Raw genomic sequence first — 24,652 nt, 5'->3', positions numbered from 1 at the left:
GTGACCGCTCTGGACAGCAATCTGAACTCAGATGCAGTGGCCAGGTAGACAGGAAAAGCCCCATGAACTTTTGAATTTCATTTCCTGTTTGTCCAGCGTTGAGCTCTGATCAGCACGGGTGGTGATGCAGTCCCAAATCCAAAAATAGCTCCAGCATGGTCTGTACGGGAGATACTGGATCTGATCACTGTATGGGGAGACAAATCTGTTCTATCAGAGCTCTGTTACAGAAGACGAAATGCCAAAGCATTTGAAATAAATCTCCAGGCTATGATACAGAGTCCACAGCACAGTGCTGCGTGACATGCATAACGGAAAGCCAAAGAATCAAATGGATGCTAATGGAGGGAGGGAGGGGGTACTGAGGACTCCAGCTATCCCACAGTCCCCACCGTCTCTGAAAATCATTTGCATTTTTGGCTGAGCTCCCAATGCCTGTAGAGTCAAACACATTGTCCAGGGTGGTTCAGGGTCTAGCTCACCAATTTACCACCTCTCCCCCTCCTTGATAGAAAAGGGGGAAAAATCATTTCTTGACTTTTTTATGTGTCACTCTATGTATACTGCATGCGGCTGGTAGACATGGTGCTGCAGCAGTAAACAGTAGCATCCTCTCTTCTCCCCTCCCCTCCCTGGTGGCAGACGGTACAGTGCAGTAGGACTGATAGCCGTCCTGGTCATGAGCCTGTGAGTGTTCCTGGCTGGCCTCAGGTGAGGCCAGCCGGGGGGGCCTGGGGAAAAATAGGAATGATTCCCAGTCATTCCCAGCACATGGTACAGAACAACTGGTAACCGTCATCATCATAGCAACTGGGGGCTGAGCTCCATCAGCGCACCCCCCCCGCCCCTTCATGTCTAAATAAAAGATTCTGTACTGCCTGGGCTATCATAGCAGCTGGAGGCTGCCTCCCCCTCATTTTATCTCACTAACAAGTCACTGTTTCTTATTCCTACATTATTACTTCATCACACAAATGGGGGGGGGGGACACTGCCACAGTAGCCCAGGAAGGTTTGGGGAGGAGGGAAGCAATGGGTGGGGTTGTTGCAGGGGCACCCCCTAGAATGGCATGCAGCTCATCATTTCTGCAGGATCTGACACGGAGTGGCTGTGCTCTCTGATACACTGGTTCTCTAGTACACTTGCCCCATATTCTAGGCAGGACTGACTATTTTTAAATACTATAAAGGAGGGATTGACTCGGGGAGTCTTCCCATTTTTGTCTTTGCACCCCCAGCCGACCTCAGCCAGGAGCACCCATGACAGCAGCAGACGGTACAGAACAACTGATAACCGTCTCTGCTGTCATGCAAAGGCAAATGAATGCTGCTGTGTAGCGCTGCAGTATCGCCTCTGTCAGCAGCATCCAGTAGACATAAGGTGACAGTAAAAAAAAGCTGAACGGGCTCCATGGTTGCCGTGCTATGGCATCTGCCAGGGCAATCCAGGGAAAAAGGGCGCGAAATGATTGTCTGCCATTGCTTTCCTGGAGGAAGGAATGAGTGACAACATTTACCCAGAACCACTCGTGACAATGATTTTTGCCCCATCAGGCACTGGGATCTCAACCCAGAATACCAAGGGGCAGGGGAGACTGCGGGAACTATGGGATAGCTACGGAATAGCTACCCACAGTGCAACACTCCAGAAATCAACGCTAGCCTCGGACCATGGACGCACACCGTCGAATTAATGCGGTTAGTGTGGCCGCGTGCACTCGACTTTATACAATCTGTTTTACAAAACCAGTTTACGTAAAATCGGAATAATCCTGTAGTATAGACGTACCCTAAGGGAAGATTGCCCTAGACTACAGAAGGTGAAGCAGGCAGAGGGACATAAGGCATTTAGGGTGCAAGCTGCTTAATGGACACTGCAGACCAAAAAGAATACAATCTCATGTGTATGAAGTGCATGCACACCAAGAATTGAATATGTGTAGATAACCATTCAAAGAAGGACTAAACCTTATCTTCAATTCCATATACAGTCTCTGTTTAATGTCAGAATTCACTTATAGTATGAGGCAAATTAGATCCTCTAAATCCCAATAGAAAACAGTATACCAGACAGTTTCACTGTACATGTTGAAAGTTTCCCACAGGCACTATCAAGAAGAAACACTATATACTCACATGAAAATTGGTTAAGTACTTTTCTATAAGATGTAGGCCTTGGAAGAGTTAGGTGACTGCCAAAATAAACTTAGTGCATAAAAAGTGCACAGTTGTAAGAGGGTTAACATAAAGTTGATATATTTTCCCCCTCATATCTTTAATTAATTCTCAGTGTTACTTTAGCTGCCAATTTACTGCAGTGTGTGAATAGCCTAACTTCAGTATAAAATTTGCAATCATTCATAAATTTGTTTTAACTGAGAAATGAGAGGCAAGGGGAAGAGTAACCTCTGAATTTACAGGCCTGAGGGATGTTGACTCCTAAAAATAAATGCAGTATTCAATAGATAACTTTTTACAGATGTTACATTGTTCACAAATAAATGAATCTACAGCTTGGGTAACTATTATGCAGATAGGGTCTGGCTGGTACAAAAACCCAAGTCTTCAACTGAACAGTCCATGCATTTGAAAATATAGCAGATTTTTTAAAATTAAGGATGGAAATAATCAAATGCTTTGCCACTACAGCTTTAAAAGCACTGCACTGAATTACAGAGGTCTGTGCAAACATGTATGTGCTGTTCTTTATCTTGGGCCTGATCCAAAATCACTGAAACGAGCAGGAGGCTTTCCATGAATATTGGATCAGGGCCTTTAGTGTTGCTCCTTTGTTTTACTCTGTATTGAATATTATCTTCATAACCACATAGATTTAGATGTTTTATTTAAGATGCTAAAGTGTTACAAACACACCTCTTTATGTCACTTATGGTTTCATATATGCTTGTTATTGAAAACACAAACACTTCAAGAGTATTGTGGTGCCATATGAGCGAATGCAAGGTCCTCAGAAGCTTCATAATCCTGCCTGTCATTTTGGATGTCTCTCTCAAGAAGGAAGAATCCCTGAGGTTATTTTAAACTTTTTTTTAATTACAGAGGCATATTTAGCTACTGCCAAGCTTTATCTGTCATTGTAATTTATAAAGCAGGAGTTCACTACTCTCACTAAAGCAACTGCTAAATACTCCTGCCCTTTTCTCCAAACAGTGGTAGCTTCAAAGATCTCTCTCCTTTTGTTGCCAAGTCCTTATAGATCAGCAGGACTACTGAACATACAAGTACCAGAAGATCATTTCCAAAGCCAATGATACATAAAGCTCAGAGGCAATATTAGCAGCAATTAAAATTTGATTGGAAATTGTATGCATGTTCTAATGTTTAAGTTTTTTGTATTTCTTCACTCTCTGCACCCACCAAAAGATATCCCATTAACCCACTCTTCTGCCCCCCAAAAAACAACAGAAGCCACATCCTGGACAATGATCCCACACTTTCACAGGCCTTGGGTGGCAGGCCAATCCTTGCCCACAGACAACCTGCCAGCCTGAAACATATTCTCACCAGTAACTGCACACCACACCATAATAACTCTTGCTCAGGAACCAATCCATGCAACAAACCTCGATGCCAACTCTGCCCACATATCTACACCAGCGACACCATGACAGGACCTAACCAGATCAGCCACACCATCACTGGTTCATTCACCTGCACATCCACCAATGTAATATACGCCATCATATGCCAGCAATGCCCCTCTGCTATGTACATCGGCCAAACTGGACAGTCTCTACGGAAAAGGATAAATGGACACACATCAGACATTAGAAATGGCAATATACAAAAACCTGTAGGAGAGCACTTCAACCTCCCTGGCCACACTATAGCAGACCTTAAGGTGGCCATCCTGCAGCAAAAAAACTTCAGGACCAGACTTCAAAGAGAAACTGCTGAGCTTCAGTTCATCTGCAAATTTGACACCATCAGCTCAGGATTGAACAAAGACTGTGAATGGCTTGCCAATTACAGAACCAGTTTCTCCTCTCTTGGTTTTCACACCTCAACTGCTAGAACAGGGCCTCATCCTCCCTGATTGAACTGACCTCGTTATCTCTAGCTTGCTTGCTAGCACACATATATATACCTGCCCCTGGATATTTCCATTACATGCATCTGAGGAAGTGGGTATTCACCCACGAAAGCTCATGCTCCAAAACGTCTGTTAGTCTATAAGGTGCCACAGGATTCTTTGCTGCATGCACAACTAGTACAGAATAGGTTTCGCCAGAATAGTAGTCTTCAATTATATGGAATCAAGATTACTGATAAACTATTTTTGCCTTCCTCACACACATGGTCCCCTATTCTGGCCATTAACTATTGCATTTAGGAATCGAGTAGCAGGGATGGTCAAAAAAGTCTTACTGTATAAACCTCACCAGATTTGGAGATGGGGATCTTGCTATCAACACCCATGCCTTTCAGGGCCCGATCAACTCTCCTGTGAGCGTGGGGTTATTAGACTTTGGGGGGCCCCGTATACAAGTCTTTTTCCTAATTTAAAACAAAATGATCATAATTATGGCATCAAGGCTATTAATTATATACTTGACTTTTAATTAACATAAAACTGTTCTGTAGTTACATTTCAGTCTTAAAATATGTAGAATATAGTTAAGTTAATTCAGAATAGCCTACTTCTTACCTCAGAACAGCTTTCAGAGACGTGCCAGCAGCCAGCCGCTTCCGGGAGCAGCATGGAGCCACTGCATGCAGGAGCCTGCCTGAGACCTGCTGCGCCGCTGGACTTTTAGCAGTCCGGAGATCACGATCAACTGGCAGAGGCTCCAGGATTGACCAGTAGATAGCGATCAACAGGTTGGTGACCACTGAATTGTATATAATTATGGATTTATTTTTGCAGGGGCCCCCTTAGCCAAGGGCGTGAGCTGCAGCCCCTAAAGCCCCTGCGTTAATTCGGCCCTGATGCTTTTGTAACTTCAGGGTTATTATTTTTAATTACCGTATCACCTAGGAGCCCCAGTCAAGGACCAAGATCTTATTGTGGCAGGTGCTGTACAAATAGGGTGACCAGATGTCCCAATTTTATAGAGACAGTCCCAATTTTGGGGTCTTTTTCTTATACAGGCTCCTATTACCCCCCACCCCATCCCGATTTTTCACATTTGCTGTCTGGTCACCCTATGTACTTGCATGGTACTCTCCATAAAGGCCAAGAGACTCCAGAATACCCTTCCTCCCTGGTCCAAAATACCTCATATTTGTCAGCTTTTAGAGTATGCTGCAGGGTTACTTTTTTCACCTGGCCTTTGAACAGCAATAGGGATTGAGGCAATTGTATGGCAGGGGTTAGTTAGTATTCGATTATGAGCTGCTGTTTAGTACAAAGAATGAGTTGATTAAAATAAAAAAAAAAACAAAAGACATAATTCAAATAATTGGAAGGGTTATCAGATAGCTTTAGTTATTCTAAATAAGAACAAAATGAAAATACTGAGAAATAGCAAGCAAAGTTTTTTATGCACACACACATTCATGCTTTCTCCCATGCAGCCCCATATAATTGGCATAAGCTCCTTGTAAACACCCAAAGCCACTGCCCTCTCCTTCAAATCTCTCCTTTGCTGTGATGCCTAAAAAAAATTTGACAACACTGAGCCACTGGTGTGAAAGATTAATGCCTAATGTGCTGGCGAGTATCTAATTTTTGACTGACTGTGCCACACACTGTGGAAAGTGTTTTAAAAATATTTGAAAACATTTTTTTAAAAACTGGCACTGGATTCTAACCCTTTGCCTTTAAAAAGGCATATATGCGAGTCCAGCTGTATAAACCTCAGAAATTATATACCCTTTAAAAACTTATAAAAATGATCTATGTCTGTCTCTTGTATTCACCTTTTGTGGTGTCTTACACTTAAAGACTGGCAGTTTTTGAGGTAAGAATAGTGTTTTTCATTATGTGTATGTACACTGCCTAGCATAATGTGGCCTTGGTCACTGACTGGGGCTCAGTCCTTTGCTCTCTCACAGTGCAAATAATAACCAAATCACCGCAGATAGTATAGAAGGAAAAAAATGAACTGCTGGACAAGGAGGCTACAGAAGCTGAAAGAGTAGAATATTTACTGTTAAAAATACTACTGTGGTTAAGTAAACCACAAACTAATTTAATCTAACACATGCTTTATTGACGACCATCATCACTAATTTTTCTATAGTTCTTAATATAAATCTCCGAAGAGCATACATATAATTGTGTGCACGCGCACACACCCCCAGATGGGGTTCACAGTTAATTATTCTATTTAGTTAAGTTGCTAACTCTGATCATAATTTACAGTCACTAGAGCAATTAACAGGCAATGCAAAAGATGTCAGTTTAAAACCAAGGATCTTTTATAAATTAAAAAAAATGTATCTCAAATTTCTTCTCTGAAGGCCAGTAAGCAAATCCATGACAGCATAGTACAAGTATTTTTGTTTTAAGATGGTAATTGTCTAACCTGCATAACTGGCCTCGTAACGCAGCTGTCCCATTCTTGACTAACACTATCATACTAAACAAGGACCAATAAACACCTGCCATTTGCTTGGTTTGGGCACATTACTCAGAAAGATGAAGCCAGAAACAGGTTATGCAGGTCACTCATGTAATTAGTCCTTGTTTGGAAACAGTCACATACTTTTTCTATTACTAACAGAATGAGGACACATTAGGTATTTATCTGTATTGGGATGTATTAATACTATGTATTCTGATGAGAAAAACAGAGGGGATGGATGAGTTCACTCTATTTCAAGGTAAACAGAGTATCCAAGATCTCCTATTTTTCCATTTGGGAAGATGAAAAACATCACAATAAAAATAAAGTCACTAATGAATACCTTTTCCAACAATGATCAGTGAGGACAAAGTCACTTTGAACCAAAAAAATTTCTAGGTAACACTTTATTCTAAGGGTTTGGCAAAGGACTCTATTCTACTCAGATCCTTATAAATCTAGAAGAACTTGCCTTGTAAAAATCAGGTCCAAAAGTCTCAAAAGACCAAGAATTTGAGAGAAGGAACTAGTGTCAGTATTGGGGAATCTATGCTCTAACATAAAGCATGTTAACTCCTGGCCTAAAGACATTCTGTGTAGGATATCTACTGTAAGCCAAGAGGTGAAAAAAGATGATGTTATTCTAACGCGCCAACACTGAATAGTATTTTCAGATAAATATATAGTAAGGCCAGTGTCCTCAGCTGCAGCCAAAGACTTCACGCTCAAGGACTTTTTTATTAAGACAACATGAAGTCTGTTGTTTGCAAGCCCAGGGAATGTAGGCCTAGCCCACCAAACAAGTCCAGAAGTTAGTTAGGCAGATCAAAAATTAGATTTGAGGGTCTGATTCTCAGAAAACAGCAAGATAAGAAGTGCACCTTTTCCATCACTTTTTAGTTAGTTCATGGGAGTCAAAATACTAGCACCAAACCATAATTGCTTTGCAACTCTAGATGCACATCACCACATTGATAAGATTTTCAAAACTATTAGAACTAAATTAAAACAGAGTCAGATGGGGGGACCAGGCAAGAAGGGTATTGCAAAGCCAGACTCAGAGCACAGCTGAGTTTCCTCTTCTCAAATCCATGGAGAAGGAGAAACCAAGTTGCTTACAGGGACCACGTCTACTTTAAAGCCTTGAGCAGCAAATGCCTAGTGCCACAACCAGGCCCTTGTGTGCCCACTTCCAAATGATCACAGCTTTCCTATATGGTTCCAAGGCTCTACAACACCATATTCAAACAGAGGAAATATGAAATGGCTACCCTAAGAAGAAAGTAGTGCAACCCAATTTTAAAAGATTTATGAAAAAGTTTCCAAACTGAAATCATTTTAGTTATCAGCAACTATTGTTATATCAAAAATAACCAATTATTAGACTACATGACCTTTGCAGTCCCTTCTAACCCTATGATTCTATGAATTAGAAATAAACCAAACCATACATGATTAACATTCAGAGAAGACAAAATTTAGAACCTATTACTATTAATAAAAGGCTAAACTTGTGCATGGAATTGTGCAAGTCCTATATTGCTCACATTTTTCCTCCCACTCAAAACAGTCAAGTCCCTTATAATTAGCAATCTGTGCAATCACTTCCGTAGAGTACAGCTTTCTTGGTAGCAGCAATTTAAATTAGTATCAAAGGAATAAAGTGCCACAGAATAAACTTGGAGAGTTTGAGAGGTTGTTATTTTGCTTATTTGATGTTGGGGGGAGGGAACATTAAGGAAAAATAAACCGTGGGAGCAGGGGGAGGTTGATATCCACACTGAACCATAAGATAAAAGCAATTTATCATGCACCTCTTATCACCTCAACTGCATCAGTCCCACCAATCTCTTTCTGCCAGAACTACTATAACATTTCAGAAGAGTCTCTAACCTCCATACACCCTTACCAACTAAAAAAAAAACAACACAAAAACAAAAAAGTGCCACACTTATATCCATTCCATAAAGTATGGAATTTTCCCTAAGTTGCACTCGCCTGAAGAGTCAAATTTCAATTAGTGCTTGACCAGTGTTACACTTTAGTTCCAGTCTTGTAATGCATCATAGCTAGAATCAAATTTAAAAATTTCATTAAGATAATGTTAAAAAAAGTGAACAGTACAGAGTTTAAGCATAGAAGTTTCTGGTATACAGATTATCGAGGGCGCAAAGTTTGGTTTAAGATCGGGTGTCATAAGGAATACATAAAGTGCAATATCCCTGACTGGGGATAAAATGTTGATGGGTCACAGTACAGACATTGAGATATGTGGGTATAAAGTTCATAAAGTGGCTATGTTCAAGTGTGGAGTACAATGAGTGGATACGATGATGAGCATGGACTGACCCTCATTTGGTCAGATTTAATGGTCAGGGAGTTTACAGTTCCAGTTCATATGATCCAACGGAGAAAGTCTCTTGGTCCCTTTCTCATAGTCAAAGAACAATGTCACTCTGGCTCATGCCTCCTGGTACTGTTGGTGGCCGGTGATGTGCTCGATGTAGATGTCCCTGGATCATCGGATGGACTACATCTCTTTGAAAGCCTGGAAAACCTGCCTTTTCACTATTACAAGGCATTTGTTTCTAGCAGTGGTGAACAGTATGTAACTTTTTAAAGTCAAAGGGATAGAAGGCTGTTTGTTTTTTAAGCAGCTTTCATACATTTTAAAAACACTTGTTACAATGTGTGGTCATAAACAGAATACTTAATGGCGTAGTATGGCACAAAAGATGTTGTTAGCACTCATTTAGAATGACTTATACCAATGACCTACAAGTCATCCCAAATGAGTTCTAGTAAAACATTTCAATTGCACCTTATCTATCTATCCCAGGTCAAAAAATTAAGGCACACATTATCAAATTAGAGATAAAACCATTTACAGGGATCTGCAATTATCCTCCCTCCCCCCCCAAAAAAAAATAAAATAAAATAAACCCCAGGAAATTCAGACTTAAGACCATCAACAGTGGTTGTCAGGAGAAAGTCCCTGGAATCAGTATTGGAATCCGGTTAAATGCTTGTATTGACCGAAGAAGACATTTTTCAGTATCATTCTGGAAAATATGGAGATTCAGTTATGCTTTCTGAAATGGTAACAAACAATTCTGCCAAGATGACACTAGTACCATTTCTCAATACTCATTCAGGGGAAAGCTGTTGTTGAAAAGCATCATCAGAGTTCTATTTTATAGCACAGCCAGTATTTGCCTATGCCATGAACTGCAAAGAAAAACTTAAGTTTCAGTAAGACAACACAACAGACAAAGGAAGAGCCAGGTCAAAGGAAAGAAAAATGAACAGAATGTGAGGAGAAGCAAATGTTAGTATTCTCTGTGCTAGGGTTTTGATTGCAAAAAATTTTCCACCACTGCCAACACTCGTGTAAGTTATTTTAGTGACAGTCCTAGGTAGATGTGGCCACCAGTGTTTAACACTATGTCATTTAGACCTTCTCAAAGCAGGTTTAAGCAACACTGTGTTAAACACCAGCTGTCATAAGAACCTTGTCCACATCAGGTCTCTTGCTACCAAAAATGGAATTGCACCAGTTGACGAGTTTTGCTACCCAAAAATACAAGAAACACCAAACACATGACCATACCACATCCATCACCTATGCGGAGGAGGGAAGAGTGTGGATTAAAGTCAAGAGATAAGCATGGGAGATGCTTACAAGGATATTAAAGGGAAAAGTTAGTACTGCTGTACAGCACTCAGTGGATATGCACCCATTTACACCAAGGATGAATTTAAGTCCTATTTGTTTTAATTCAATTAACCATTTAAAATAGTCAACTTTCCCAATCTATGCTCCCAAGTTTAGATCCACCTTCCTCTGACTTCAGTAGCTCTGCAAGTTTAGACAATGTACTTTAACTAGAAAACAGCCCTACCCTTATTAATTCATACCACTTATGGCTCAGAAAAACCTATTAGGTCATCTAGTCGATCTACCTTTTACAGTCTAGTTTTAGGTAATTCAAGCAATAGTATTTCTAGCGCTATCCTTGAAGACTATCCTATACACCAACAAATCTCAGTTTCCAGAGTTCTGGGAGAGCATTCCATCAATTCATATAATGGTGATATAATATTTAAAATCCCAGTCTTTACATGCTAACATTGTTTGCTTTTAAATAGCACTACAAGCGAGAAGGTTTTCACTGAGCTACAGATGCTAACATCAAAATCTTTTTTCTGACTGGTACTGTGAATTTTAGTACCCTACAAAGTATGTGAGTAGTTCAAGTGCATTCATTCCAAGGTATACTGTCTTTGTTAACAGTTCTCTGACAGTTTCAGTCATCTCATCTTGATGAGCCTAAATAATTCTGCGAAATCTGCAACTGTGGATTACCCTCTTTCTTAGATCACTAATACACTGAACACTGGTTCTAGTACAAAACATTTGTGCACCCAAGTTTCAACATGGCAAAAAGTTAACAGTGACAGTTAACCCTGTTTTCCTTCTCTTAATCAGTTTTTAAATATATGGTATTCTCTCTCTTACCCTATCTATTAGGTTTCCTTAATAGCCTCTTGTGAAGGACTTTATCAAAGTGTTTTTGAAAGGACTCAGATCAGCTGGTTCTCCTTTAACCACTATACTGTTGACAATCCTAAACAATATCTTTTTTTTTTTAAGTTGATGCTGCCCCTTTAAGTCATTTGACGCTCTTCTCTAAAAAGAAGGAAAAAACATTCAATTATTGACACTTCTTGAGTACTGGAGCTGCCCAAACCTGCATAAAATGTACATACATCACAATCACAAAATTCAGAAAGAACTGATTTTCTTGCTATTTGTAGTGGCTTTGTGACACTAAAAGCTAGACAATAGAATTAGCAGGTCCCAAGACTTGAAATGCAGACTTATTTTCCACATAAATAATTGGTCTTATAAGAAGTTACTGGGTGTGGGGCCATATTTAAAAGGAGTTGCCTGACTTTTAAATAAAGCACTCAAGCATTTATATAGTATTCATCCTATGTTAATTTTCCCTAACAAAGGCACCCCTCTTATCTTATATCCACAGCCTCTTTTTAGCAAATAGTCTTTTTAGCACAGGTGCTAAAATCTCTCTAAACAAAAATACCAAACATCGGGAGGATAATCTGGGTGGGACTGAAGAAGTTCAGAATTAACCTTTCCTCTCCCAACACTATATTCCAGGGGTCAGCAACCTTTTGGAAGTAGTGTGCCGAGTCTTCATTTATTCACTATAATTTAAGGTTTCGCGTGCCAGTAATACATTTAAGCATTTTTAGAAGGTCTCTTTCTATAAGTCTAATATATAACTCAACTATTATTGTATGTAAAGTAAATAAGGTTTTTAAAATGTTTAAGAAGATTCATTTAAAACTAAATTAAAATGCAGAGGCCCTCGGACCAATGGCCAGGCAGTGTGAGTGCCACTGAAAATCAACTCGCGTGCCGCCTTCAGCACCCGTGCCATAGGTTGCCTACCCGTTATATTCTTTAATCATAAATGTCATCTGAAAAGCACGAGAATTCCATAAAAGTATCAGTTAATTGGATCAAACCTATACTTTTGGAGGTGTTCTTCCCTAAAACCGGCTATTTTAAACAGACTAGAATTGTACCAACAATAGTGTACTAAATTAGAGAAAAGGATGTACAAAATGTGTTCTGGCAAAGACTACATAGTAGCCTATAGAGAACTGCCAGGTCCAGCCATTTACAAGATTCTGTTTTTCAGAGGCTCCTCCATCTCAATTATAGCAACATTACAGTTATAAAAAGCTATATCACAGCTAAGCCCTGCTGGCCATTTGTAGCATACTATTGACACACTATAAAGGAAAATGGCTGTTAAAAAAAAGATGCAATAACTAGAAAGAACCAGCTGTATAGTTTGAGCCTACCTACGTGGCAATATCTCAGAGATAGGAGTCTGAAGAAGACAAAACAAAAACAGGATTTTGTAAGCAACTTTGAAAGGACTGATTTTAAAACTAAGCCCTGCAGGACATATAATAAAAGAGAGGAAAAGAAGATGTAGGAATAAGGGAAGGAAACTAGAGAGGGAGAGATGAAGTAAAGTAGAAAGCAGAGGGTGGGGAGCAACACAACAAAAGGTGGAAAGAGAGAAGGAACACCAAGCAATTGAGGCCTTGTCTACACCGGCAAGTTTCTGCACAGTAAAGCAGCTTTCTGCAGTATAACTCCCAAGGTGAACACACTGCAAAGCCACTTAGTGAGCAGAAACTGTGCAGTTGCAGTGCTGTAAAAATAACAAAAACAAAAAACCAAACCAAAAAAAGCCCCCAAGAGGTTTCTGCTTTCTGCGTCAGGGCTACAGCCTGATCGATTGCAGCAGCCTCTGGGAGGTGTCCCACAATGCCTTTTCTCAGCTCTCTGATCATCTATTTGAACTCTATTGCCCTGCCCTCATGTGACCAACTGTGATCCTCAACCCTTAAATTCTTTGGGAATTTTGAAAGTCCCCTTCCTGTTTGCCTGGTGATACGTGCAGTGGTCTCAGAGCATCTTTCCAGGTGGCCGTGCCTGCTCCACACACCAGGCAATCCCCTGCTTGGAGCAACGCCAAGCTGCTGGATATCATCAGCACTTGGGGAGAGGGTCTGTCCAATCCCAGCTGCGCTCCAGCCATATTATGATACCTACAGACAGATTTCACAATGCATGACAGAAAGGGGCCATGACCGGAACACACTGCAGTGCAGGGTCAAAGTGAAGGTGTCAAGGTTCCTCCTCCACTCTGAACTTTAGGGTACAGATGTGGGGACCTGCATGGACACTTCTAAGCTTAATTACTAGCTTAGATCTGGTAACACCGCCACCATCCAGAAATTTCAGTGTTTGGAACACTTCCTGTCCCCCCTAAAACCTTCTCCTCCCTGGGCAGCCTTGAGAGGCTTTATCACCAAGTTCCTGGTGAACACCAATCCAACCCCTTGGATCTTAACACAAGGAGAACTTAACCATCCCCCCTTCCTTTCCCCCACCAATTCCTGGTAAGTCCGGATCCAATCCCCTTGGATCTTAAAACAAGGAAAAATCAGATTCTTAAAAAGAAAGCTTTTAATTAAAGAAAGAAAGGTAAAAATCATCTCTGTAAAATCAGGATGGAAAATACTTTACAGGGTAATCAGATTCATATAGCCCAGAGGAACCCCCTCTAGCCTTAGGTTCAAAGTTACAGCAAACAGAGGTAAAATCCTCTCAGCAAAAAGGAACACTTACAAGTTGAGAAAACAAACATAAGACTAACATGCCTTGCCTGGCTGTTACTTACAAGTTTGACACATGAGAGACTGATTCAGAAAGATTTGGAGTGCCTGGATTGACATCTGGTCCCTCTTAGTCCCAAGAGCGAATAACTCCCAAAACAAAGAGCACAAACAAAAGACTTCCCCCCACCAAGATTTGAAAGTATTTTGTCCCCTTAGTGGTCCTCTGGTCAGGTGTCAGCCAGGTTTAATGAGCTTCTTAACCCTTTACAGGTAAAAGAGACATTAACCCTTAACTATCTGTTTATGACAGAAGGAGCCGCAGAAGGCCTACTACAAGGCATGGAAGGCAAACTGCCACTCGAGTGCTGCACCCATGAGCTGCCGGTTCTACAAAGAGCCGGATGTGATACTCGGTGGCGACCCAACCTCACTGCGAAGGCCACTGTGGATACTTTGGTCGCTCGCATGCCAGTCAAGAGTGGACCGAGTTGGGAGGTGGAAATCTTGGACAAGGATGTGGAGGGGGAGCCAAAAGCAGAGGGCAAAACTGAGGTCAGAGATGCATGCAGCCAGGAGCTCTTCTTTACCCTGGGGACAGGAATTATTATAAGGCCTCTCCGTAAAGTGCTGGCTCTCCCCAAGGAGCATGTGCCCAGTGTACAGTATGGTCCTGGAACACTGATTTCCCCTGCCCCTGAGGTTACTCACCATTTTGGAGGTCTTGTGGCTGTGCGCGCTTGCCTGGAGACAGCCAGTTAGTGACAAGTATGTGAATAGTGGCTGTGTTTTAAATCACTGAATCAGTGGTCTGTGTGTTGCAAACATTACTACTTCTGTAAAATGTTGCATTTTGGCTTCACAGATATGACCTTGGAAGCACAGCCTCCCTCTTTGTTATCGGCAGCTGAAAAGCTGTGCAGAATTAGGAAGCACCACAAAGAACTAAAGAGGACTTTCTGTGTGATGTCATGGTGACTCCGCAGCCAAAAAGCACAAATTGAAGGAGTGGCGGAACAATGAGAAGAGGGACCGAAAGGAGAATGCAGTGCGCCAGAACGAAGCCATGGAGCGGCTCTTAAAAGCTATGGAGAGGAAAGCAGACATGTTCCAGGCGCTATTAGCACTGCAAACTAAGCAGCTCCAAGCCCACCCTCCCCTGCAGCCACTTCTGCAAAAAACTCTTTCCCATGCGCCCCCTAGACACAGCCAACACACTCTTATCAACCTCCTGGATACAGTCTGTACCCACTACATTCCACCCCCACCCACCCCCCATCACTCCAGCCCTACGGACTTCTAGTACCCACTGCACTCAACATCCATCTGTTACAGTTTAGCCCTGCTGAAGTACAGTACCTGTTGCACTGTACTGCAAAGGACAAGGTTGCATATGATACCTGGACATACAAAAATCTAACCATCCCAGGACCCCATCTCCTCCTGGGACCCTCCCTTCCCCTTCAATGCTGATGTGTTTTTTTTTCTTTGTCTCACTCCTCCAGTTGTTGTTTTTTAATAAAAGGATTGTTTTGGTTTGAAAGCAATCTTTATTCCATTAATTGAAAGCAAACAGAGCCCTGCAAAGCATCAGACAATTTTCTCAAACCTTCCTAGTGCGTTGTCTGCACCAATCACAATCACCTCCTAGCATTACAAGCACTGCACTCCCAGAGCATAGCAACAAATATTAGTGGCTTTCTGCTTCAAACTGCTGCCTCAAGTCATCCCCAATCCTTATGGCCCACTCTGTGGCCCTCTAATGGCCCTGGTCTCTGGCTGTTCAAATTCAGCCTCCAGGCACTGAGCCTCAGCACTCCAGCCCTGAGTGAAGCTTTCCCCCTTCCCTTCCCAAATATTATGGAACGTATAGCATGCGGCTATAAGCATAGGAATATTGTCATTGGCCAGGTCCAGACTCCCTAAGAGGTGGTAGCTAGGTCAACAGGAGAAGCTCTCCCATCAACATAGCGCTGTCCGCGTCGGGGATTAGGTCGGTGTAACTACACTGCTCAAGGGTGTGGATTTTTCACACCCATGAGCAACATAGTTATACTGATGTTAGTCTGTAGTGTAGACCTGGACCAAGTACCCTACAATGCTTGGGAACAAGGAGGCAATAGTTAAGAGCAGCAAGCCAGAACTCTGATTACCCTATGGTCACGAGCCTATGGAAGTACTAGGATTTCTAAGCATAAGTGAGAGTGCTTTTTCAAAGATGTATTCATCTATTACAGATGAAGTGCATAAAACTATTAATTTTGTAAGTTTTTCAAGAAGCTCACTCTTGTGTTGTTTTCCCCAACACTGTCAGCAGAAAGCAAAATCACATTTACAATAACCTGAACCTCTGAGAAAAGACAGGGTATTACAGCTTCAAAGACCAAAATTGTTTAAATTTGTTTCCGCCCACAGAACGAAAGTAAAAGGGAAGAGAAATATATAAACAAGCGAAATGTAAAAACAATAAGATGTAGAAAGCTAAGGCAAAATGGTGAACACTTTTTTTTTTTTTTAAACAACAAAAGACTGCTACTTAAAAGGACAAAATAATTCCAAACAGAACTTCAGAAGTTTTACTTAAAGCCCAAGAATTCTTTATAATGTTCCCTTAAGGTAAGCTCTATATCACCCTCAGTCAAATGTTTCCATGTCTTAAAGTTAATATCTTACTCTCAAAATTAAAATGTTGTTGTTTAATTGATAACATTTTAAGCCATATGCATGTATCTTGTATATAACATATTAATCTATAAACAAAATACATTTGATATTTCAGAAGTGCAGAGATGTTCATTTTGAAAAAGAAAAGTGTTAATGTATTTGCATTTTTAGTATGCAAGATGGGAAAGTTACTATCTTTGTGATTTCTGTTTATCTAAAGATATCATCATTCAGTATCTTCAATGCTGTATTAAACAGCTGCAGGATGAGTCAGGTGGAAAATTATATCTTAAGAGGTTTGACTCTGTAAGGCACTTGTAAGCTTTGACTAGTCCATGATAAACTGAAAAAAAATGCCTCTAGGCCTATATACAGATAGCAACTCTAATTTAGACTAAGGCCTTGTCTACACTGCCACTCACAGCGCTGCAACTTTCTCGCTCAGGGGTGTGAAAAAACACATCCCTGAGCACTGCAAGTTTCAGCTCTGTAAAATGGTAGTGTAGACAGCTCTACTCCCAGCGCTTGTAGCTACTCCCCTCCTGGAGGTGTTTTTTTTTTTAAAGTGCTGAGAGAGCTTTCTCCCAGCGCCGGTGCTGCGACCACACAGCCACAGCAGCACTTTAACACTGCTAGTGAAAACATGCCCTAAGTTAAAAAGACAGCTGAATAAGGACAATTCTGGAAAAAAATCCTCTCTGGCTAGGGCTCCCAACTAAGTACTAATTAGTGCACATTATGATTGGTCTTGGAAAGATTAGATTATTGGTAAATGTTGATTTCATCATATACATAAATCAACAATCAAAATTTACAGATGGCTGAAGAAAATGCTGCTTGTGAATTTATTTATATTTTAACAATTATAGAGTTTTAACTTTTTCAATCTCAATCTGTCATTAAATTATTTTATGACCCCCTTCCCACATCTGTGAAAATTTAAATGGATAAAAATAAAAATGCTCAAAAATAAATATTTATATTATCCATCAAAATGTACATAAAATAAAAATCAAATTCTGCCAAACCTAATTATGATGTGGACAAAAGAATGAGGCCACTGGCTAATTCCATACAGAATACTGTGCCAAAAAAACTGGCAGATGTTAACTAAGCTACATTACACACAGAGTAGTTTCAAGATCATTTGTTCAAATATTCAGTGTTGAATCAAGACTGCAGAGCAACAATATTGGTTTCTAAAAAAACTATCATTAACAAGTATTTGAGGTCTGTTGTCAATCATCTACATCTGGAATTTTCAAAGTGTTCAATGCTAGCTTTCTTCTGCTCTCTTTTACTTCAACTGAAAAAAAACAATACCACCCAATTAACCGATGTCTACCACCACAGAAAGTCATATAGAACAGTGGTTCTCAAACTTGGGCCACCACTTGTTCAGGGAAAGCCCCTGGTGGGCTGGGCTGGTTTGTTTACCTGCCGCGTCAGCAGGTTTGGCCAATCGTGGCTCCCACTGGCCGTGGTTCGCCACTCCAGGCCAATGGGGGCTGCAGGAAGCAGCACGGGCTGAGGGACGTGCTGGCTGCCCTTCCTGCAGCCCCCATTGGCCTGAAGCAGCAAACTGCGGCCAGTGGGAACCACAATCGGCCGAACCTGCGGACGCGGCAGGTAAACAAACCAGCCCAGCCCACCAGGGGCTTTCCCTGAACAAGCAGCAGCGCAAGTTTGAGAACCACTGATATAGAACGTTCAGAATAATGAATAAAGAAGCCAAGATTTGAACCCTCTGAATTTCAAATCAAAGAGAAGTATAAAACAAAAGATGTTTTATTCCTCTTACAAGAAGTCTTGCAAATCTTTCAGATTTAACCATTACAGTTACTAGACAGGATTTATCTTTATCTTCTGCAGTATTCAAGCACAATGATTCTATACACAAATTATTTGATAATCCAGAATGGATATAAAAGGGGAATGTTCTGCTTTAAACAGCTGGGCACTGAACTATGAGAAGAGACAGAGTGCATGACTACCTATTTAACAGATACATTTATGTCAAAGCTAAATCCAAATTGTTAGTAAGCAGTCAAATAACTACAGTTTAGTTTTTAAATTACTGGAATTATCATGCAAACATCACTTTCTCACTATACTGCTTTCACCTGTAGAATGCTTCCTTTACCAGAAGCAAAAACATTCAAATGTGCATGAGACAGAATCCTTACAAGTTGTTACTATTTGAATTGTTTTACACTGAAGTTGACACATTAACTCCTACATTGACAGCATCCATTTAAAGCAACACTGTTAAATCTAATCAACTGCAAGATGTGAAATAATTCACTGGCAATATTGTGACTTGACTTTTTGTTTGTTTCTCTCCTCTATGCCCACATAAAAGGCCAACCACATCTAAAAGAAATTCACTGACTCTACAAATAGTATGACTGACCACATGCACTATTATCAAATACAAGTTGTATGCAAATGGGGGGGGGCGTTCAGTGATAGCAACCTTAGTTATTTATATCAATACTTCATAAGACTTCTGACAGAAGATTTTTTTTTAAGGTCTGCCACTTTGAATCAAAAGCAAAATTAAACCAAGAGTTGAAAAATTAAAGATCTATAAAACAATCCAGTTGCTTAGTAAAGTGCTCTGCATGTGTACTAAACTGAGGAAGAGATTAAAATAAAATCCATTAGCCCCAAAACAGTGGTAAACTAGCCACAGCAGATAAAAGAACTTCTGATTTTAAGCTTTCATTAAAATTGTTTCTAGACCTTAAGATCATGAAAATAACCCAAATATAAACAGACTGTAAACAAATGAAGCAGAGTGATCTTCCTGCACCTGCTGGTAGACTCCTGCAATGCCCCTTCAACTGCTGATGGTAACTTTACCAAGCAGTAGCAGGATAAAATTAACAAGTTCTAGCCAGTTTCACAACTACAATTCAGAGCCTTGCTGGCAGCAGTGCAACTGTCAAGAGTGTCAGTTTCATGCTGCTGCAGTAAAGAAGAGATAGGAGCAGCAGCAGAGAAAGGCAAAGAAACTATACACTGAAGGACCCCATAAAGAGAAGATGCAGTAGGCATGTAGTATAGGCATCTCCCCAAATCCTCCACTTCACAGCTGGCTAAGCAGGAGAGAGTAAAGCAAGGCTTAGTCTACTCTCGAAGTTTGCCAATACAGCTATACAGCAAACCCACCTAATGTAGATGAGCTTAAACCTGCAAAAACATTACTTCTATAGTAAAATGCATTTCTAAGAAAAAAAAACCAATTATTAAAATCATTTTAAACAGACTTGGCAGAATTTGATTTTTATATAATCTCCATGAATAATATCGTTGTTCGATTTTAAGCCTTTTTTCTGATTTTTATTTAAATGTTCACAGTTGTGGGGCACTGGGGGAGGAAGTCAGACAATTATTTAATGACATGATGAGATTCAAGAAGTAAAAGCTGAGATTCCAAAAGTAAAAGTTTTGTAATTATTTGTTTTCAATTATATCAAAATATACAAAGGAAATATCCTTAGAACTCTAAAGTTCTCAAGCAGTACGTTTCTTATTTTGTCTCACTGTACATTTCAAGTATTATCTGGGGAAATTATTTTTTCAGCAGTTTGTGTGAAATCGGCATTTACTGATATTAACTGATAAAAATCACATCCTTACAATGCTGATTATATCCTTCCTGTACAACTATTTTTGTCTTCCTTATTTTGAATCTTTGTTGCACAATAGTCACTGCAAGTGGAGAGAAATGCCTATGGTTTATTAAAACTTTACAGTTCAAACAAAGAAAGATGCCTAGGACTAACGGCACCAATTATTAACTGCTGAAAAGATCAATTAGATCTTGTAGCACTTATGAAAAGCAACAGATGGCAAAGAGTGGGACACTACAACAATAAAGACAAAGGGGGTGGTTTTTGCTCAGATTGTTTCGCCCCATACTCCCTTCAAATTAACAGAATGAACACCAAGGGATATTACAAGTATTTTAGAAGTAATATTATAGCATCTTAAAGTGCACAATTGAATTTATCTTATAAAAAGTTACATAAAAAAATGTAAGCCTTAAAAATATGTTTTAAGATGTTAAGTACTGTTTGAAATCTTTTGTAGACTAACCAAAACCATCTACATTCGCCAGGTTTCATAACACACACCATCCCCAATGCTGAGAACACTCAGCATTGCCCCTCAAAGCTCTAAAATATATAGCCATGCAAAACTGCAGGAATCTAATATTCCTATCCAGTGATAAATAGATTTCAAGTACAGATGGAAAAGGCAAGTTGAAAGGGACTATATGAGAGGGGAGGGATAGTTCAATGGTTTGAGCATTGGCCTGCTAAACCCAGGGTTGGAAGTTCAATCCTTGAATGGGCCATTTGGGGATTGGTCCTGCTTTGAGCAGAGGGTTGGACTAGATAGATGATCTCTTGAGGTCCCTTCCAACCCTAATATTCTATGAAATGTGATCCTGCAGGTTTACATTTCAGGGGAAGAGCCAAGCCTGTCTCCAAGGCATAGAAAACTTTTATCTTCAGAATTACCTGTTAACAAATATTGGATACCCCATCATCTGTTCCTCTTTTTTCTTAAAAATTACAAAGCCAAATGATGCAAACTATTTGTTTAAAATGAAGCTATTACCAAGCAAGCTGCTTCAATGGGTAGGGAAGCAGAAACCTGAGAGCCAAAAGTGAAAGAGCAGGTCAACCAGTTGGTCTCCTTTCTAAACATGAAGCACTTTTAATTAAAGATGGATAGATTTACACAATAGGCACTGACAGAGATACACTGTACAGACATTAGGTATACAATTAGTTCAGTTACTATGGGGAGGAAAGATTGTACTGTGGTCAAATACAGACATGCTGCCATGACATTTTGTCTGCACCAAATTATACACATTCATCAAGAACGCAAGACATTGACAGCATCCAAATCTGACTGAAGACGGCTTATTTGGACACCTAATTTTTTTTTCTGCTTATGATTCTGGTGGAGACTTGCCAGGACCCATAACTGTATGGTAATAATACTGAACCAATGCTCTATCACCAAATGAGGTTCAAGGCCTTACACATGGCTCTCTTAGGCATCTCTTTTGTACTACACAGCGCCACACAAAAAGAGTGCTAGGCAAATAGCCAAGAGTCTCTAGGCTACTTCTTATTTCTCTCTTGTGGACAAGAAAGTAAAATGAGAAGAGGAATATTAGGCTAAATTCATCAGTGACATACGATCAATTAAGTTAACACCAAGGATGAATTCGGTCCCTTGGTAAGAATGCCACAAAATGACAATTATCAATTCTGACATGGCATTGTATAAGGTGTCGATGCCATGAAAATGCTGCATTGTGGTGAGAGTAATGACTCAACATCATGGCATGGTCCTCCAAATTAACATGTTGTGGATCTCCATGAGTCTGTTCACTGGGTGAAAACTGGATCTACCCTGAATCCTGATTATTTATGGACCCAAGACCCTTAACTGTACAGTCAGAATAGAGCCCAAATCTAGCTACTTCCAAATAAATAAATTCAGACCTCCACAAATCTGAGCATCAATGCTACAAAAACCCAGATCTAGCAATTGGATCCTGTAGGATCTATCCTATTTTGGCCCTGATCAGCCAAATTCTATGACATGAATGAAGTATGGCTGCTTCTATGGCACTAAAAAAGTTCAGACCCCATTGCATCCCAGCACTTGAGCTTGGTTAAAACCTAAATCTGGCATCTGGAGCTTGGCAGTTTTTTGGCCAACACTGCACAACCTAAATAAAAAATTGTGTAACAACATTGGAAAAAATCTGGATCCTGAAACATCTCAGCCCAGTAGCACTGCAGAAATAAAATCTTGTACCTGGATCCTGCTAATTTTTAACTCCAGTCCTCCAAATTCTACTCTGTAAACAAAACTAAAACAGCAGGTCCCAGTTGACCTAAAAAAAAAAAGTAGACCTTTTTGTAAACTGGCAAAACAGTAACACGAGTAGATTCTTCTTGAGCCAGGTCTTTTTTTTAAATCCCAAATCCCAGAATTCTTCTAGCTAAAGAGAAATGCAACTTCAATTCTACTGCAAAAATCCACAGACTGCTCACTAGCACTGCAAAGAACAATCTGTACCCAGAGTCTTTTGGAGCCTACAATTTTTTTACCTCAAGCTCCCAAACTGAACTGTCAAATTAGACAACACAAGTTGCTAATCTCACTCAAACAGAAAAATCTAGGACTCCAACACTTCCTGGCGCAAGAACAATGCAGAAAACATATACCTGGCACTTACGTCTCACCAGACTCCAGCAAATTTTTATCCATAAACCCCTAATTTACTGTTAGAATCTAGCTGCTCCTAGTGGACATCACAGAAGTCTGGCACCTGCCACCAATGAGCACTTGAAACAATCCAAATAGGACTCTGGATCCAACAAGGTCTAGCCCAGTTTTTCCATCTCCAAGTTTTACCTTTTAGCTAACTACACTCAGAGTAGAGTTTTCTTTTTCTACACTAGTTTCTCTAATTTACTTGTACAATTGTATGGGTGGGAGGAGTGGGGTAGCCGAGTTACAGAGAGTGGTATAGAGTGAAACATAGGGAAGCTCGGCAGTAGGGGTCCTAGGTGTGTTGGGGCCTCACCTCCTGGATGCGTTTGCGAGCCCGCTGCAGCACCTCTTCGTAGCCCTTCTGCCGGAGTTCACTCAAGCTCTCGTAGTACTCTTCGGGGTCGTCGGTCTCGGTGAAGAGCACCTGGGAAAGGATCTTCCACCCGCAAGTGTCCAAACTATGGCCAAGGTAAACCTGTAACTGGTAACACAGCGCGTCCATCTCCTGCTCTGACAGCTGCGGGGCCCCGAACAACACCGTCCACATGCCCGAAGGCTCCTCGGGGAAGACGGGCAGGCAGGGCTCTAGCTCCGAGTTCACCGAGCACAGCTGCTGATGCACGGCCCGCAAGTCCTGGAAGGAGAAGAGGCCGGCCCAGCTGCACTCTTCCCCCGAGGAGTCCGCGTTTGTGGCCGGCTCGGCACCTTGCTGCACGGGTCCCGGCAACAAGAACAGCGGGGCCGCGGGCTCATCCTTCACCAGCTCCAGCACCTCGATCTCCTCGGCCGCACTAACTGGGCTCGGCGCCGCCGCCTCCGTGTTGCGTGGAGGCCTCCGGACCGGACTAGCCTTCGTCCGCAGCGGGCTCTTCAGCATCCCTTCTGCCCCGGCCGCGGCGCCCTTCTCGGTGCTCCGCAGCAGCGAGTCCGCGCGGGGATGCGAAGAGCTCCTGGCCCGGCTGAAGTCCACCCCACAGGCCGGGGTCCGGCGGACCGCGGGGGCGTCAGCCTGGGCAGGGGCCCTGTGCTCCGGCCACCCGGGGCTGCCCCGGCGCAACTCCCGCGAGCCGCTGCGCTGCCGCTGAGCCGTCCGGTTGTGGCAGGTGATGGCGAACTTGCCCTCGATCTCGTTCCAGGCCACGATGAACGCGAACTTGTGCTTCTCTCGCTCGAGGAAGGCGTGGGGCCTCACCGCCACCCAGTCCGCCTCCAGCGTCTCCTCCAGCGCGAAGGCGGACATGGTGCTGCGCTACGCGCCCGCGCTAAGCATCCACATCCGCCGCCGGCTCACTGCCCGCCTTCAGCCATCTTGGGGGAGACGGATGCGCCGGGGGGGAACGGCCGCTCGCTAGCTCGGCCTCCCGCTGCCGCTCGTCTCCCAGCGCCTGCGTCGCGAGCTGCGCCGGCCCCGCCTCCCGCCGCGGTATTGTCCTGCACCTGGCGGGCGGGCGAGCGCCGCCGCGGACAACACAGTTCGCCGTACAGGTACTTCGCACGATCACGTGGGCAGAAGCAGGCTCTGTTTACAAGCGACGCGGCCGCTGCGGCATCTCACCCCGCTTAGGGTCCTATCCCGCCCCCAAGCCACTTGCTGTCCCCGCCCCTCCTCCGGCTCCTCTCCTGTGAACGGCGGGGGGCGCGGGCGGCCGGCGCTCCTCCCCCCAGGCCGCCAGACAGAGCTCCCCCCTCCTCCACGGGGATGCTCCGCCCGTTCCCCTTCCTCACGCTGTCACCGGTCCGTAGCCTGCGTCAGGCTCAGGGGAGCGGCGCGAGGAGCCGCACGTGCGGCGTTCAGAATCGCGGCGGCCCGACCGCCATGGGGCGGGGGAGCTGGGGTCGGCTTGTCCGGGGAGCAGGCGCAAGCGCAGTTGGAAGGAAACAAAATAAAAGCAACAGTTGGGGAGAGAAGAGCCTGTAGGT

The 24,652-nt window shown here is 42.2% G+C and overlaps 1 protein-coding gene across 2 annotated transcripts in view; it reads right to left on the bottom strand.

Annotated features, from left to right (window-relative positions):
• The window catches only part of JMY (junction mediating and regulatory protein, p53 cofactor), a 155,300-nt gene extending 131,019 nt beyond the window's left edge, over positions 1-24,281 (bottom strand). Inside the window, exon 1 of one of the 2 annotated variants that reach the window (XM_030566549.1) lies at positions 23,046-24,281. In XM_030566549.1, the coding sequence (XP_030422409.1) occupies positions 23,046-23,972 (927 nt within the window). In that variant the 5' untranslated portion in view covers positions 23,973-24,281. The remainder of the gene's footprint in view (positions 1-23,045) is intronic. The other variant, XM_030566550.1, reaches the window with a different exon arrangement.
• Between the last annotated feature and the right edge of the window lie 371 nt (positions 24,282-24,652).

This window comes from Gopherus evgoodei, chromosome 6 (genome assembly GCF_007399415.2).
Source record: "Gopherus evgoodei ecotype Sinaloan lineage chromosome 6, rGopEvg1_v1.p, whole genome shotgun sequence".
Lineage (NCBI taxonomy): Eukaryota > Metazoa > Chordata > Testudines > Testudinidae > Gopherus > Gopherus evgoodei.
Note: the sequence above shows the minus strand (reverse complement) of the source record. Positions and strands in the feature narration are given on the sequence as shown.